Here is a 13,964-nt window from a genome sequence, read left to right as displayed (position 1 = left end):
CGCAATTAACCGGGGCTCGGCGCAGCTCCGCAGGGACCCGACCGCGCCGGTCCCACGCGGCTGGAGGCGCTGGGCCGGGAGCGCGGGGGGGGGCGGCGAGGAGGAGGAGCGCGGGCGAGGAGGAGGAGGAGGAAGATGGGCGAGGAGGAGGAGGAGGCCGGGCGAGGAGGAGGAGGAGGAGGCCGGGCGAGGAGGAGGAGGAGGAAGATGGGCGAGGAGGAGGAGGAGGAAGATGGGCGAGGAGGAGGAGGAGGCCGGGCGAGGAGGAGGAGGAGGAGGCCGGGCGAGGAGGAGGAGGAGGAAGATGGGCGAGGAGGAGGAGGAGGCCGGGCGAGGAGGAGGAGGAGGACGGGCGAGGAGGAGGAGGAAGATGGGCGAGGAGGAGGAGGAAGATGGGCGAGGAGGAGGAGGAGGAAGATGGGCGAGGAGGAGGAGGAGGCCGGGCGAGGAGGAGGAGGAGGACGGGCGAGGAGGAGGAGGAAGATGGGCGAGGAGGAGGAGGAAGATGGGCGAGGAGGAGGAGGAGGCCGGGCGAGGAGGAGGAGGAGGAGGCCGGGCGAGGAGGAGGAGGAGGAAGATGGGCGAGGAGGAGGAGGAGGCCGGGCGAGGAGGAGGAGGAGGAAGATGGGCGAGGAGGAGGAGGAGGACGGGCGAGGAGGAGGAGAAGAAGGACGGGCGAGGAGGCAGGCTCCAGCGCTGCAGCACCGAGCAGCCAGGCTCCACGGCGTGCTGCTGAGGGAGCAACGCACACGCGGGCAGCCCCCCTGCGCCAGCCCCCCTGCGCCAGCCCCGCTACCACCCGCAGAGCCCGGGGGCAGCGGGGGCAGGCTGCTCTCCCACACATCACTGCTTCTCCAGGCTTTTTCCCACTGGACATTTATGAATGTAAAGTTCGTTGTGACACTGGAACTAGACAGCGGCCCCGCCAAACCGTACACCATCCTTGCGCTGAACCCCGCTGGGTGAGCACTCCCACCACGCAGCCAGAGGACGTCTCACACTCAGAGATGTCCAGGACCCCGGCTCGGTCAGTGAGCGGTGCCCGGGGCAGGCAGCAGCGGCTAGGCTGCCCTCACGCTAGTCCCTCCGCGATCAGACGGGGCCCTCTACTCCAGAACCACAGTCCCTCCTGCTGCCTCCAGCGCTGCTTTGATCTTCTCCGCTTCCTCCTTGGACGCGTTAGCCTTGATCTCCTGCGGAAGGGACTCCACCAGCTTCTTTGCCTGTGAGAAGGGCAAAGTATGAGACTTGCGGCCGAGCTTTCACTAACCAGATTAACAGATTTAAAGCCATGAGCCTGACCTCTGCGTAAGCGGACCAGAGAAACTCGCCTAATGCTCTGGAACCCAGACCTCTACTTGAACTACGCAGCACATCCTGCTGGAAGACTACAGCCATATAAAACCTTTTTCAGCGTGTAGTTGCCCACAAATTCCTGTGCGCCATGTGCACGACGCGTGCTGCGTTCCCAATGTGCAGCCCTGGTCTGCGAAGGTGCCTGGGACGCACACAGAGCTGCCACGCCGTCATCCGCTAACGCAGCTACTGACCCGGACTTCTTCAGTGAGAATGTTTTGGTTTACACATTTCTGCCAGCAGGAAGGAGAGGCTCTCTCAAGTTTTGTACGCAGCTGTGTTAGGGAAGTCAGAGAATCTGCTGTACTGAGTAGAAAAAGAGTCACGGTACAGACTGTGCTTGACAGCATGATTTGATGTTTTCAGGACATCATAGACAAAACTACTATGACGTACCGCAGTAATTAAGACAATCTGAGAAGTTCTGTAACTGACTTAAAAGGACTCCCTAGAATACTGTTTTGTTTTGATTTTTATTTTGTGCGTGTGCGTTGTTTTTTTTTAAACTGCAGTGAAAAAAGGCAACGGGGTACGGGAGGAAAAACGCCTGCTGCAGTCTGAGTGCTGTTGCTCTCACACCGAGCAGCAGCAACAAAACCTGGGGGGTTTCCACAGTGAGGAACCGCTGTCAGCTCTCCGCATGGCACCGCAGGAATGCAGAACTGCGGTCCTGGAAACTAACAGATTGACCACTGCTGACAGAAAGGAGGCTTCATTGGCTTAGTTCACGTTGGGTGCATGTTGACAGGGGCAGAAAACGCTTTTTTTTTGCGAGGGATGAGAAGGCGTAGCTGCGCAGGCAAAGCTCTGCAGCATGGGTGTGCCTGCACTCACAAGAGCCCAGGGCAGTATCTGGAAAAGAGAGCCTGTTCTGCCTTGCTGCAACGAGGACACACAACACAATTGAGGTTATTCATGTAAGAGCCTTGCTGCCCAACACTTCAACTTTTGTTCTAAAGCAGCCTCAACCCAAGGAAAGCAGCTTTTCACATCTCCAGGAAGGAACAGCAGCGCCCTAGCTGGACCCGCACAGTAACAGCCACTAGGCAGAGACAGGACATCTTCATCAGACATCTTCAAGCCCAGTCTGAGCAGAAGAGAATTCCAGAGGCAAAGGAGTGAGCTACGTGTGTGTTGGAGAGGCTTTGGACAAGATTTCAGGGGTGCAAAGAGGTGGGTCCAGCTCGCTCTGACTGCACACCTGTCACACTGAGCAGTCACTTCTACAGGACTGACTTACTGGAGTCACATCAAAATCTCTCAGCAGCACGCGATGTCCAAGGGCTTTACTAGCAACGCTGTCTTCCAAATCATTAACGATCTCACAGCCCAAAAAAAAGATCATTTTAAAACACCTCAAACCTGATGTAAAGCACCTCACGGGGATGACAATTCCTCGCTTACAGTAACAATTCCCCAGCTACGCTTTGAATACAACTTCCGAGGGCAGAACTAGCCTTCTGCAGTAGTTTTCGCGTGTCTTCAATCAAAATATCACGTTGGATAAATCACACTTGACAGAGATTACCAGCAATAACCTGCACCTACTAACCGTGTAGCTGTGTTAGAACTGTAACCAGATTGTTTTACAGGTTCCACACGCTAAGCCATGTTGACCGAGCATTAGTTCTTCAAACGGTTTTTAGTTATCTACTGGCTGTATCTGTCACAGGGCTTTGGCATTTTAATATTTGCTTGGGATGGATAATAGATAAACAACTGTCAGACTAACCAAGCTGATAGTCAGCTAACGATCCCAGCGAGCCGATGAAACTACCATCACCGCGACCAGATTTTCTGTTATTTCTTTTGTAATATATCATTAAAAATGGTTTGGAGGATGTTCTGCAAACCCTGATATTCTGGGTTGCGCATTAGATTTTTACAATGCTTAGCAATTGCTTCCTTGCAATTGAATAAACAGAAAGTGCTGCTATCATCCCCAAGATACGAAAGCATCATTCTGTACAGAATCGAAGCACGTTAGATGCTTCCACAGTAACAAGTGAAAACTAGGGGAAGGCTGGCCAAACCCAGCTGCAGTGAGGAGTCCCAGCTCCTCATAAGTTCTGCAGAAAAGCTCGAAGCAGCTCTCAGATTTGGAGAAAACGAGACTGGTGCAGAGAACTTTGAGCTCTGTGCTCCGACTCCCCTTTCTCATCTCACTTCTGCTAGGGGCTCAGCGCTTCACCACGCGGCAGAGCTGTGAGGGAACGGGCTCTTATGAGAAACACGGCACAGGCAGACGCCAGAGATTCCCGCTCTGTCTCGCCCTCTTTGCTCCGAGGTGCGCGCACAGCCCCCAGGCAGACCGTTCCCCTAAAGACGGAGAAGTCCAGGGCCCCTTTCGAGCAGGGAAGCGAGAGCAGCGGCCTGCGACGTGCTCTGGAACCTGCCCGGGCCTGGGAGCGGGCCTGGGGCTGCAGGGGCGGTGCGGGCGGGCAGCGCCCTCCTCACCTGCACGAGGTTCACTCCGGGCACGAAGTTCTTCACCTCCTTGATCAGCTTCACCTTGTCAGCGGGCTTCAGCTCCGTCAGCCGCACGGAGAAGTGCATTTTCTCCTTCTTGCGCGGGATCTCCTCCTCCTCCTCCTGGAAGCAGCCGCAGCCCGGTGAGGGCGCCCGGCCCCGGGCCCGCCTTCCGCCGCCCCCCCTCCCGCCCCGGGACCCCAGGCCCCGGACCGGGCCCGTACCTGCGGAGCTGCCGGGGGCGGCACGAGGGCGGCCGCCGCCCCCACGGGCATCACCCCCACGTCCGAGATCTTCAGCGTCTCCTGCGGGACAGGGCGGCGGCGTCACCGGGAGCAGCGCGGCGCCGCGGGCCCGGCCGGGCCGGAACCGAGCCGGAAGCGGGCCGGAACCGAGCCGTGCCGGGCCGCCCCGCCCCGCGCCACCCACCTTGAGCAGCGCGTTGAGGTCGGCCACCTCGAGCAGCGTGAGCCCCGCGATGTCCCGCACCAGCTGCCGCACCTTGGGCGAGTACTCCTTGGCGGCCGTGTCCAGCGGCGCCCCGGCCAGCGCCTCGGAGCGCCGCGCGCGGCCCGTGCCCAGCGGCCTGGCGGCGCCCCAGCGCCAGGCGGGCGGCAGCGGCAGGCGCGGCGGCAGCGGCAGCGGCAGCGCCAGGCGGGCGGCGGGCAGCATGGCGGCCCAGAGGACACGGCGCGGCCCGCCCGCGCTCCCGGCGGCCCCCGCGCCTCGCCTCGGTGGCGGACCGGCGGCTAGAGCGTCGTCCCCGGCCCGCCAGCGCTCGCTGGTTCCGGCCCGGTGCGCCCCCGCCCGGCGGCGTCCCCCCGCCCGGCGCCCGCCCCCCCGCGGCGCAGCGCAGGCCGGGTCGTTCCGCACACTTTATTGGCGCCGTTGCGGCTCCGTCGCCTCCGGCGGGGACCGAGCGCGGGAACCGGGGGGGGAGAGGACGGGGGGGAAGGGGGAGCCCGGCGCCGGGCAGCGCCGCTCGCCTGCCCCGGGGGAGGCCGGGCCCGGGGGGTGCGGCGGGCCCGGGGCCGCCCCCGGCCCGCACGGAGCTGGGGGGGGAGGCCCGGGGCGGGGGGAGGCGGCGGGGCCGGGGGGGCCGCGGGGCCGGGGGGGCGCCGCCCTCCTGCGGGGCCCGGCGGGCGGGGGGGGGCTGGGGGACGGGCGGGAGGAGCCGCGGCCCGGGGCGGCTGTGCGGAGCCGTAGTGTTACAGGGACGGGGCGGCCCCGGTCAGTCGAAGGAGATGAGCTGCGCCTCGCCGCTGCCCGGGGGCTGCTGCACCGGGGCCGCCGCTGGCTGCGGCTGCTGCTGCTGGGGGGGGGCCCCTCCGGCGGGCGGCACCTGCGGAGAGGAGGCAGCGCCGTCAGGGAACGCGCCCGAGCCCCCAGCGCCCCGCGGCCGGCGGCACTCACCTGCTGGTAGAGGGGCTGCTGCCCCGGCAGGTAGGGCTGCTGCGGGGGCAGGCCGCTCAGCGCCGCGTCCTGCCCCGGCAGGGCTGACATGAGGCCCTGCGGGGAGGGGAGGGAGGTCGGAGTGGCTCCTGGACTCACGGCACCCAGCGCCACAGCGGGGGAGACGGCCCGAAGCAGGCAGCCTCCCTGAGCCTTGTCCAGGCGCGAGCCTGCCGATCCCTCCCCAGGCCTTCCCCTTCCCTGCCCCCAGCAGCGTAGCCCAGGAAGGCTCCGCTGGCTGTAGCCCACCCCACAGCAGCCAGAGCCTTGCCCCTCCCCGGCCCACGGGTGCTCACCTGCATGCCATAGGGCTGGTAGCCCATGGAGACCGACTGGCTGCCCATGTAGCCGCCCAGCGCGCCTGACTGGGGGGCCTGCGAGATGGCAGGGATGCTCTGTGACTGCGATGCTGCATTCTGGGGAGGGAAGGCTGCTGGTGAGAGGTGGTGCAGGCAGCTTTGGCTCACCTCAAACTGCCCAGGAGCTCCAGGACCAGTAGGGCTCTCCCCTGGAACCAGGGCATGCTTTCCCTCTGCACGGTGGGGAGTCCAGAACTGGGTCTGCTCTGGGCATTTTCCCAGAGGGGAAGCAGCAGTTCCAGATATGGGACCAAAGAGCTTCTCCCTCCCACTCGAGAACCCGCCCCCGAAGTCAGATCGCCTGCAGCAGCCCCACAGAACTCCCCGGCCCTGCCCCAGCTGGCCACAAGCTGCTCTGCAGTGGCTGCCTTCACTTGCCTGGTAGCCCTGCGTTGGAGTGGGTTGGTAGGACGAGTACGCTGGGGTTGTGGTGGGCACCGCCTGGCCCTGCTGAGCCGCCTGCCCACTGCCGGCCCCCGCCTGGTACATGTAGGCGTTCACCATGTTGGGATCTGGAGCGGAGAGAGCAGAGACTGAAGCAAGTGCCTTGCATTTGGCCTCCGCCCACGCTGGATCCAGCTCGCTCGCGTACCTGTCCCTGTGACGGGCATTGCTGTGTACGCCCCCGTGCCCCCCTGCGCTGCCTGGTTCATGTACACGGTGTGCATGGGAGAGCCCTCCACAGAGCCCGCTGGGCTGAAGGTGCCGGGGAAGCTGGTGGGCCCAGAGGGCTGGTAGATCACCCCGCTGGCTGCTGGCATGGCCTGGAGCTGGTGAGGGAAGAGAAGCAAGCTTTTCTGCCAGGTCCCGGGGGACGTGGCCTGAGGTCTGTGACCCAGCAGCCTTACTTGGGCATAAGGCAGCGAGAAGGCTGGCATCTGGGCTCTCATCTGGATGGTCTGCTTCTGCTGCTCCAGGCGCATCTGCCTCTCCTTCTCCTGCTCCTGCAGGCGCTGGATGGCCAACTGACGCTGCATCTCCAGGTACTCCTGTGGCAACAACGCTGCGATAACCAGGAGCCAGGATGTGGCAGCATCCCCTCCTGCCAGGACAGCTCTCCTCGCCCAACCCGGGCTGGCCTACGGTGCCAGCAGGAGCAGAGGCAGGGCTGCTGGCTGACGTGGCCCTGGATCCCTGGAAGTGCTCCCCGCCTCACCTGCTTTTTCTGTCTCATGATCTCCAGCTTCTGGGCCAGCTGGATCTGGCGCTGGCGCTCTGCCTCCTCTGCTGCACGCCGCAGCTTCTCCCGATGCTCCTCCCGCAGCGCGTTCAGGGCCCCACGCGCGTCCCGGATCTGGGCCAGTTTGTCCTGCAGGCCTTCGTAATACACTGCGGGGGGAGAGGCAGCCTGAGGGACCCTTCTCAAGGCAGAGCACTCGGACTGTCCCTACACGCTGCTCTGGCTTCTCTCCAGACAGGCTGCGCCACGGGAATGCCAAACACTGGCTCTGGGGGACGCCCTGGCAGGCGCCCGCCCCTCCCCAGGACCCCCAGCCCGCAGCAGGGCCGCTCCCACGTACGCCTGCGCTCATCCAGCTGGTTGAGCAGCTCCAGCAGCTGGGGGTGCATGTTGTTGATGGACTGGAAGAGGGACAGCACAGCAGAGTCGTTGGTGATGCTGCGGCCTCGCATGTGGTTGCTCTTCATGCGGTTGACAAACGTGGTGACCGCGTTCTGCAGCGCCTTCAGGAACTGCTCGTGGTTCTCCTCCGACTCGCCGTTCTGGTACTGCTGCTGGGAGGACAGGACGGCCGGTCAGCCTCCGCGCACCCGAGCCAAGGGCCAGCAGCAGCCCCGCAGAGCTGCACACGGGGGCTGTGTGGACAGGTCAGGCGCTGCTCGCCCATCCCAAGCTGCAGGACGGCCCCAGGCCGCCTCTTACCTCGACGACACCGAGCGGGGTGGGGGGCGCTTCCCCCGGCTGAGCGGCTGGCTCTGTGAGGGACAGAGGGGCCGATGGGGTCGGGCTCTTGCGAACCTCCTCTTGTTTCTTCTCCCAGTAGTTGCGGTTCAGGTACCGAGCCAGCTGCCAGGAAGAGAGGGAAGATGAGCACCGCAGCCACGCTGGGAGCAACCCCGTGCCACAGTGCTGCGTCCTCACCTCAGGGTCAATGTCCTCAGCCAGGGGAGCAGAGGAACTCTGTGAAGAAACGAACAGGGAATCCAGCTTAGAGAAACAAGAAAACTGCAGCTCCCACACAGCTGTCTTGTCCAGACCTGGCTCTGGCACAGCCACCGGGGCTGAGCACCAGCACCGAGAGGGGGACAGCCACCTCCTTCAGCCAGACACAGACTGCGGCTGCTGGAAGCAGCAACCTGAGCCTCATGCCAGCAACAGAGGCACCTAAGTGCCAGCTGAGCACAGACCTTCTGGCCAAAAAGCACAGTAGCACTGTGAAAAAACAAGGGATTGAAGGGGGCAAAGTTTTTCTCAGAACAGGGAGCCAATCTGACCCAAGCAGGGCAGAGCTGGGCTGGGGAACTGGCCTGTGCCCGGCCACTTCATGCTCAGGAGCCCCTGTGAACGTACCACAGGTGGGGAATAGAGCGTGCCCGCCGGCGGAGCTGACGATGTGACGGGTGTGGGCTCAGCCTTCGGGTACATGGAGTAGGTTGTCTTCTGCCTCTGCAAAGGAGAAAAGAAATCAACTCAGGGACTGTCCAGACTCCTCTGAATCAACCAGTCAGCAACAAGCTGGGCACAGCGGGTGGGTGCGGCATCTCGTGGTGGCTAGGTACAGTTGGCAGACCCAGTCTCATGCTCTGTACAATCCACGCAGGCTGCGTGGCAAAAAAAACAGTCCCAGATGCCAAGCAGTGTACAAACCATCCTCTCCTTCTCCTCGGCCTCTGACTGAGACAAGGCAATGGCTAGCTGGAGCTCTTCCTCCTCTTGCAGAGCTGTCTCATCACGCTTCGGGGGCAGCTGCAAGCAGAAAGGTGAGGAGGCAGTCACTAAAGGGATCAACGAGCAGGCCGGCATCACTAAGTCACCCAGAGGGCAGCCACTCACCTGGGACTGCTGAGAGAGAGGGCTGGTCAGGTACTCGGGGGGCAGTTCAGAGGTTGCAGCAGCTTTACCCTCAGCTTTCCTGCGGTCAGAAAGAGGTGTCAGCGCAGACAGTGCTCTTTCCTCAGCAGTGGAGCCCCAGCTCTGCACAACACTACAGCTTTAAAGCCCATTCCCAGGAAGGAACAGAACCCAGCCAGCCTACACAACTCGGGAAACCCTTATGCTAATCTTCAGAGAGGTGGCTCCATGCCAAATTTCTGCCCTCACAGTCCCAGCAGTTGCAAACAAGGAAAGATGCCACAAAGGGTACTGACTTGTTGAGATGCTCGTAACAGGGCTCACAGACTCTCACTTCCTTCTCAATCCCGAACTTGGGGATGGTGGAATACTTGGAGGAGCATTTGCCACAGAAAATCTGCCCACAGGCCCTGCAATGATGCTGCAAAGAACGGGAGACGTCAGTGTGGTTGCAAAATGCTTCTTCACCATTAGACGATATCCCTCAAACGGCCCTGGCACTTCCCTGGCAGTGGCTGGGGAGCAGTCACCCAGACGCACTTCCACACGGGCTCAGGGAGTCCTGCACAGGACCGGGGAACCCAGAAGGGAGGAGCAGCACCCACCTTCCGTGTCACAACCCCAAACTGCACTCGGCATCTGTGACACTCTTCAGCATCTACCCAGTCTGGAGCCTGGCGGGGTTAAGGAAACTTGTGTAAGGCAAGGAGCGAGGCCTCAAGGACGGCGTCTTCACAGAGCCTTTCAGGAGCTCCTGCAGCTAACCCAGACTGTCGTGACTGGGGGAGGCAGGAAGCATTTGCAGCTCAACAGGAAACATTCGTCCTCGCAAGTGATCACCTCTCACCTTACTAGACTGCGATGCTTTCCCAGTCAGCTAGAGCTTCTATGAACACATCTGTACGGCAATTTCTGCAGCACCACTCTGCCACCATGTTCAGATGACCATGCTGCTGGAAGGCCACCAAGCAGGGCCACTCTGGGGGGCGCTTAGCAAGGTGAGACTAATGTCCCGTCCTGGCCAATTCTCCCCTCCCTCTGGTAATTTTAGGCTAAGCCGCTGCACACCAACCCAGAACTGCCCGTATGACAGCAGGGAGCAAGCAAGCAACGCACACAGCAAGGTCTCTGATGTGAGCGAAATGGAGGAAAGCAAGAACTGAAGGTTTAGTAGCCCGAGGGATACAACAGCAAGGCCTGTCCCACAGCACCAGCTCCCTCCCCGTCGGCAGAGCTCACTCACCCTTTCCGCAGCGAACATGGCATCGCTCTCTTTGAACTCCGGGAACACATGACCTGTGGGAGAAGGGACAGCATTCTCCTGTGAAAGGCTTCTGCACAGGGAGGCTGTGGTGCCAAGACTCAGCCTAGTGCTGCAGGTCCCAGCCATACACACCAAAAACAGCTCAGCATTTCTACCCTGACCGTTACGTTATTTTGATAAGAGCAACAGCAATCTTCCTCCTGCAGGAGGCCAGGTGGCATTGCCTGCACAGTGCTTACTGCTCCAAAAGAGCAAAGAACTGCTCAAAAATATGCTGAGAAAAAGCTCAGCATTGTAAATCCAGATTTCACTAGTACCTAGCAGGGACCCAAAACCCATTTTTTGCTCCAGCAAGGCTCCTCCAGAGCAGAGCCACTTGGCCAACTGTCCACCCACCTTTGCCCCCGGTTTCCTCACCTTCAACCTTCATTATCTGATAGGTGTCCTGCACCACCTTGTACTTAGGCTCGTTGCGGAAGGCATGAGCCCAGGCCTGGATAAGGTTCAGGATCTTACTGCGCACACTTGCTTCCACTTGCCTCTGCGTGGAAAAAAAAAAAAAAAGTCTGAGAAAAAGACCCTGAAGCCCATAGGACGTTACAAATCCCCCAAACAGGAGCCAGAAATACCATTCATAGGGAGAGAGACTTTAGAATACTCGTGCAAGGTAAGAGCTGTCAGAAAACTGCAAGCAGGACAATCTACAGCAAGGACTACATCCTCCTTCAGCTTCCCCGCTTCCCTGCTCCAGCACAAACAGGAGGCTGTCCTTCAGAGCAGCACAGATCAGCTTGAGAAGGTGTGCAGTCACGATGCTTTTGGAACACGTCCACGGAGACTCACACGGTTACTCCCCAGGGCAGGCACGAGCACTGGCCTGTCAGCACTCTTGTTTACCTCCTCACAAGAGCTGCTCATCCGCACTCCACAAACTGCAAGAGCGACAGCTGCCCGGGACAGCACCATCGTCTCACCCCAGTTCTGACCGGGCACCACAGACACAGCCGGAAGGTGTCTGGAGGCCGCTGGTACCCAGCTGCCAGCAGCTCCGGCTCAGAGACTCCTGTGCGGGAATACCCACAACTACCTCGAGATATGATGCAATCGGGACAGCTGGGAAGCCTGCCCTTTGGAGGCGAGGGACGGCTGTATCACAGTTCAGGAAGCCAGAGGAAACTTGGCAAGCCCATTCCTATCTCAGCTCCAGGAGCAGCCCTGCCATCAGCTGACCGAGTCATCGCCGCCTCACATGACCGGTTGCTCCAGAAGTCCCCCAGGAAGCAGAGATTGTCAAGCTCCCGTTTCATCCGAGAGCTCAGCACACAGTGTGACCTAGTGACAATTCCTGGAGCTCCAAACTTCTAGGAGTTTTGGCAAAACCCCGCATTCCACAAATGGCACAGCCCTGAGCCTCATCAGAACTAACACCGTTTTAAACAGCATGAGGCATTCACAGGCAGCAAATTTCCGAGTGTAGGATGACAACGGGTCTGCGACAGTTACGAAACTGCTGAGGCGGACAAGGACTGGAGAATCGCAAAATCTCTTGATCTGATCCTATCTGATCCCCTCAGTGCCCAGAGTGGCTGTACTACAACACCTGCCCTTCACATTGCAGCAGCATTCCCATTTCATCAGGAGAGACCGTACGAAGACTGAGTCAGCCCCTAACAGGAAGTTCACGGAGGAGACACCCTGCTACAGTGCGTGAGGTGGCAGGACCAGCACAGCTCACTCCACAAATAGCTGGGTCATCTACTTGTCTATTTTTGGCAGAAGACAGGGACTATAAGGAAGTAACAGCATTACTGTAGCAACCTCTTGTCTGTGAATTACTGTTCTCAGGACTGGAAACTGAAGACTCGAGTTCTTATTTACCCTTCACTTGTGGAAGTCTCAAGTCCTAGGACACGAGGAGCTCCTGCAGGCACCACGTTGTACCAAACTGACAAGCGATACAGGTCTGCAACCTGAAAAGCTCCTCAGGCCAGTTCCACAGGCCAATGAAATTGTCGTAGTAAAGAGGAAGCTTCTGTCAGTTTCACCTCGTTACTCACCTTCTTGCGTGTCTTACACTGGACTACAGGAATGGTATTCACCTACCGGTGCTCAGATCCTTGGTGAAACTCTCTGACAGTTGTTTGTTTTTGTGGTCTCTGGCCAAGCAAAGCTCTGCACCCATGATCACCTATCATGAAATGGTCTATGCCTTTACAGCATATTCCTTCCCCACTTCATGGTATAGCCAAACATTATCTTTGCTCTCATGACATCTTCTCTCCCCAGCAGACACTCTTCCGCTCTCTACACTCAGCTCTTCATATTAAACAATACAGAGTTGCTCCTCTCTGAGAGACATTTCCAAGTCTCTGTTCCTCATACACGGGGAATGAAACAGAGAACATGTACATTTTCTCCTTTCGTTGCCTTACAACCTCATTCAAAAACTGAAGTAAAACAAGTTAAGTTTACCTTGAGTATTTCCTTCAGCTCCTCCATAGTCTGTTTATTAGCTACTTCATCATGGACTGTTTGGCCACAGTTTTTAACTACAGACTCCATGACCTGCGAGGGCAAAGGACAGCGTTAGCCTGCCACTTTCTTCCTTCTCTGTGGCCTACAGAGACTAAACAGAAGAGCAAAAGAGCAGTGTTTCAGCAACCGTTAGGGGTTATTGCAGCAGGTAAGCTAAGGAGGGGGCACTATTTGAATAATGATTAAAGTACAGGAAGTGTCAGTCAAGCCAGAGAAATGCACGCCACAAGGCTAAAGCATAAGCTATACTTCAGCTTCACGGTGGCCTTTGTACCTCTACTAATTAAACACACAGAGGCAAGCAAACAGACCCCCACAGAAAGCATCTTGAGTTCTGGCTTGGCCTGTTTCTAGCTCTGAGGTTGAATTCAAGAATGAAACATCACAGTCCGTCAATCAGTCATGAAGCCTCTGCGCTAGAGGCGGGAGGCAACTCCACGTCACGCCCTGATGCTGCTGGGCAGGGCAGAGGGAACGCTGCGCAGGCTGCAGCCCAGAAGGCAGGCTTGGAAAAGATGTGAAGTTTTGGCCCGTGAAACGGGCCCCTACAGGGCTGGAGGTTCGGGCTGAAGTTACCTCAAGTGCATAGAGCGCCACGTGGGGATTCTTGTCGTTGACTTTCTTCTTGATAGCGTTGACTGCATATTTTGCTCTGGATGAAGAGAGTACGCGTTCCTGGGTAAGGACGAAGTCTGCAAGGGTACTCCAGCTGCCCCTGATAACCCGCTAACCCCCCACTAACAAAAGGTACAGTCAGCTTGCAGTATGCCCAACTCCCCCAGTGCGAACCGGAACGAGGAGGCACGAACACGCTCAAGCTTGAGCTTCTCTACAGGTTTCAGGCCAGACACAGCCTGCAGCTACTAAGGCCAGGAAGAGCACCGCAGAGCATCGGGGTGCGTCGCCTTCTAACGCTTTTCGGAAACCGCACAGCAAGAGACCCCCTGCTGCGGGGTGAGCCCGCGAGGCCCCTCAGCGTCACCGTACGCGCACGCCAGCCCCGTGCCCAGGGCCGGGGCCGCGGCGCGGCGGGCACTCACTGCGTGTCTCCCTGGCGGATCATGTCGCAGATCTGCAGGATGGATTCCCAGTCCGTCTCCAGCAGCAGCTGGCTCGTCGCCTTGTCTGCAAGGGAGCGGCGCCCGTCAGCCTGCCCCGAGCGCCCCGCGGCCGGCGAGCGGGCCGGTGGCGGCCGCCGCCCCGACGAACCCGGGGTCTGCCCGGCCCCCCCGGCCCCCCCGGTCCCTCCGGCCCCCGCCGCGCCCCTCCCCGCCGCCACCGGCCGCAGCCCGGGCCCGCCGCGGTCACCGGGGCCGAGCCCCGCGGGGCCGCCCGGCCCCTACCCAGGAGCCGCTCGAAGGTGCCGCCGCCGCGCCCCATCGCGTCCCCCGCCGCCGCCGCCGCCGCCGCCGCCGCCGCCGGTCCGGCCCGCCCCGCCCCGCCGCCAGCCCGCGGCCGCTTCCGCTTCCGCCTTCCGCTTCTTCCGCCTTCCGGCGGG

At 60.1% G+C, this 13,964-nt stretch overlaps 2 protein-coding genes across 4 annotated transcripts; both read right to left on the bottom strand.

Annotated features, from left to right (window-relative positions):
- Nucleotides 1-860: 860 nt before the first annotated feature.
- On the bottom strand, nucleotides 861-4,514 carry MRPL12 (mitochondrial ribosomal protein L12). 2 transcript variants are annotated; one of them, XM_035568634.2, is made up of 4 exons: nucleotides 4,255-4,514; nucleotides 4,050-4,130; nucleotides 3,814-3,948; nucleotides 861-1,223 (listed from the first exon to the last, which is right to left on the bottom strand). In XM_035568634.2, exons 1-4 carry the CDS (start codon nucleotides 4,495-4,497, stop codon nucleotides 1,107-1,109), a joined length of 576 nt encoding a protein of 191 aa, XP_035424527.1. In that variant the 5' UTR covers nucleotides 4,498-4,514; the 3' UTR covers nucleotides 861-1,106. The 2 variants fall into 2 exon arrangements, with proteins under 2 accessions (XP_035424527.1, XP_050570375.1); XM_050714418.1 differs by lacking the exon at nucleotides 861-1,223 and adding an exon at nucleotides 1,268-3,559 and having other exon boundaries at nucleotides 4,255-4,512.
- Nucleotides 4,515-5,056: 542 nt separating this feature from the next.
- HGS (hepatocyte growth factor-regulated tyrosine kinase substrate) lies at nucleotides 5,057-13,885 on the bottom strand. 2 transcript variants are annotated; one of them, XM_035568579.2, is made up of 21 exons: nucleotides 13,810-13,885; nucleotides 13,507-13,591; nucleotides 13,043-13,118; nucleotides 12,404-12,496; nucleotides 10,349-10,472; nucleotides 9,911-9,963; nucleotides 9,273-9,341; nucleotides 8,964-9,088; nucleotides 8,650-8,728; nucleotides 8,464-8,562; nucleotides 8,167-8,262; nucleotides 7,738-7,776; nucleotides 7,519-7,662; nucleotides 7,157-7,370; nucleotides 6,793-6,965; nucleotides 6,485-6,625; nucleotides 6,229-6,406; nucleotides 6,015-6,148; nucleotides 5,574-5,693; nucleotides 5,239-5,334; nucleotides 5,057-5,167 (listed from the first exon to the last, which is right to left on the bottom strand). In XM_035568579.2, the coding sequence occupies exons 1-21, from the start codon at nucleotides 13,844-13,846 to the stop codon at nucleotides 5,057-5,059; spliced, it is 2,286 nt and encodes a 761-aa protein (XP_035424472.1). In that variant the 5' UTR covers nucleotides 13,847-13,885. The 2 variants fall into 2 exon arrangements, with proteins under 2 accessions (XP_035424472.1, XP_035424473.1); XM_035568580.2 differs by having other exon boundaries at nucleotides 7,157-7,367.
- Between the last annotated feature and the right edge of the window lie 79 nt (nucleotides 13,886-13,964).

Source organism: Cygnus atratus, chromosome 18 (assembly GCF_013377495.2).
Source record: "Cygnus atratus isolate AKBS03 ecotype Queensland, Australia chromosome 18, CAtr_DNAZoo_HiC_assembly, whole genome shotgun sequence".
Lineage (NCBI taxonomy): Eukaryota > Metazoa > Chordata > Aves > Anseriformes > Anatidae > Cygnus > Cygnus atratus.
This window is presented reverse-complemented; position numbering and strand designations above follow the sequence as displayed.

Coding starts and splice junctions, on each gene's coding strand:
- HGS (XM_035568579.2), bottom strand. CDS start 13,846: ATGGGGCGCGGCGGCGGCACCTTCGAGCGGCTCCTGG. Junction 6,966..7,156: donor CCAGCTGGATGAGCGCAGGC/GTACGTGGGAGC, acceptor CTCCCCCCGCAG/TGTATTACGAAGGCCTGCAG. Junction 5,694..6,014: donor CTCCAACGCAGGGCTACCAG/GCAAGTGAAGGC, acceptor TTCCCTCCCCAG/AATGCAGCATCGCAGTCACA.
- MRPL12 (XM_035568634.2), bottom strand. CDS start 4,497: ATGCTGCCCGCCGCCCGCCTGGCGCTGCCGCTGCCGCTGCCGCCGCGC. Junction 3,949..4,049: donor CGCCCCCGGCAGCTCCGCAG/GTACGGGCCCGG, acceptor GGCTGCTTCCAG/GAGGAGGAGGAGGAGATCCC. Junction 1,224..3,813: donor CCGGAGTGAACCTCGTGCAG/GTGAGGAGGGCG, acceptor CCCTTCTCACAG/GCAAAGAAGCTGGTGGAGTC.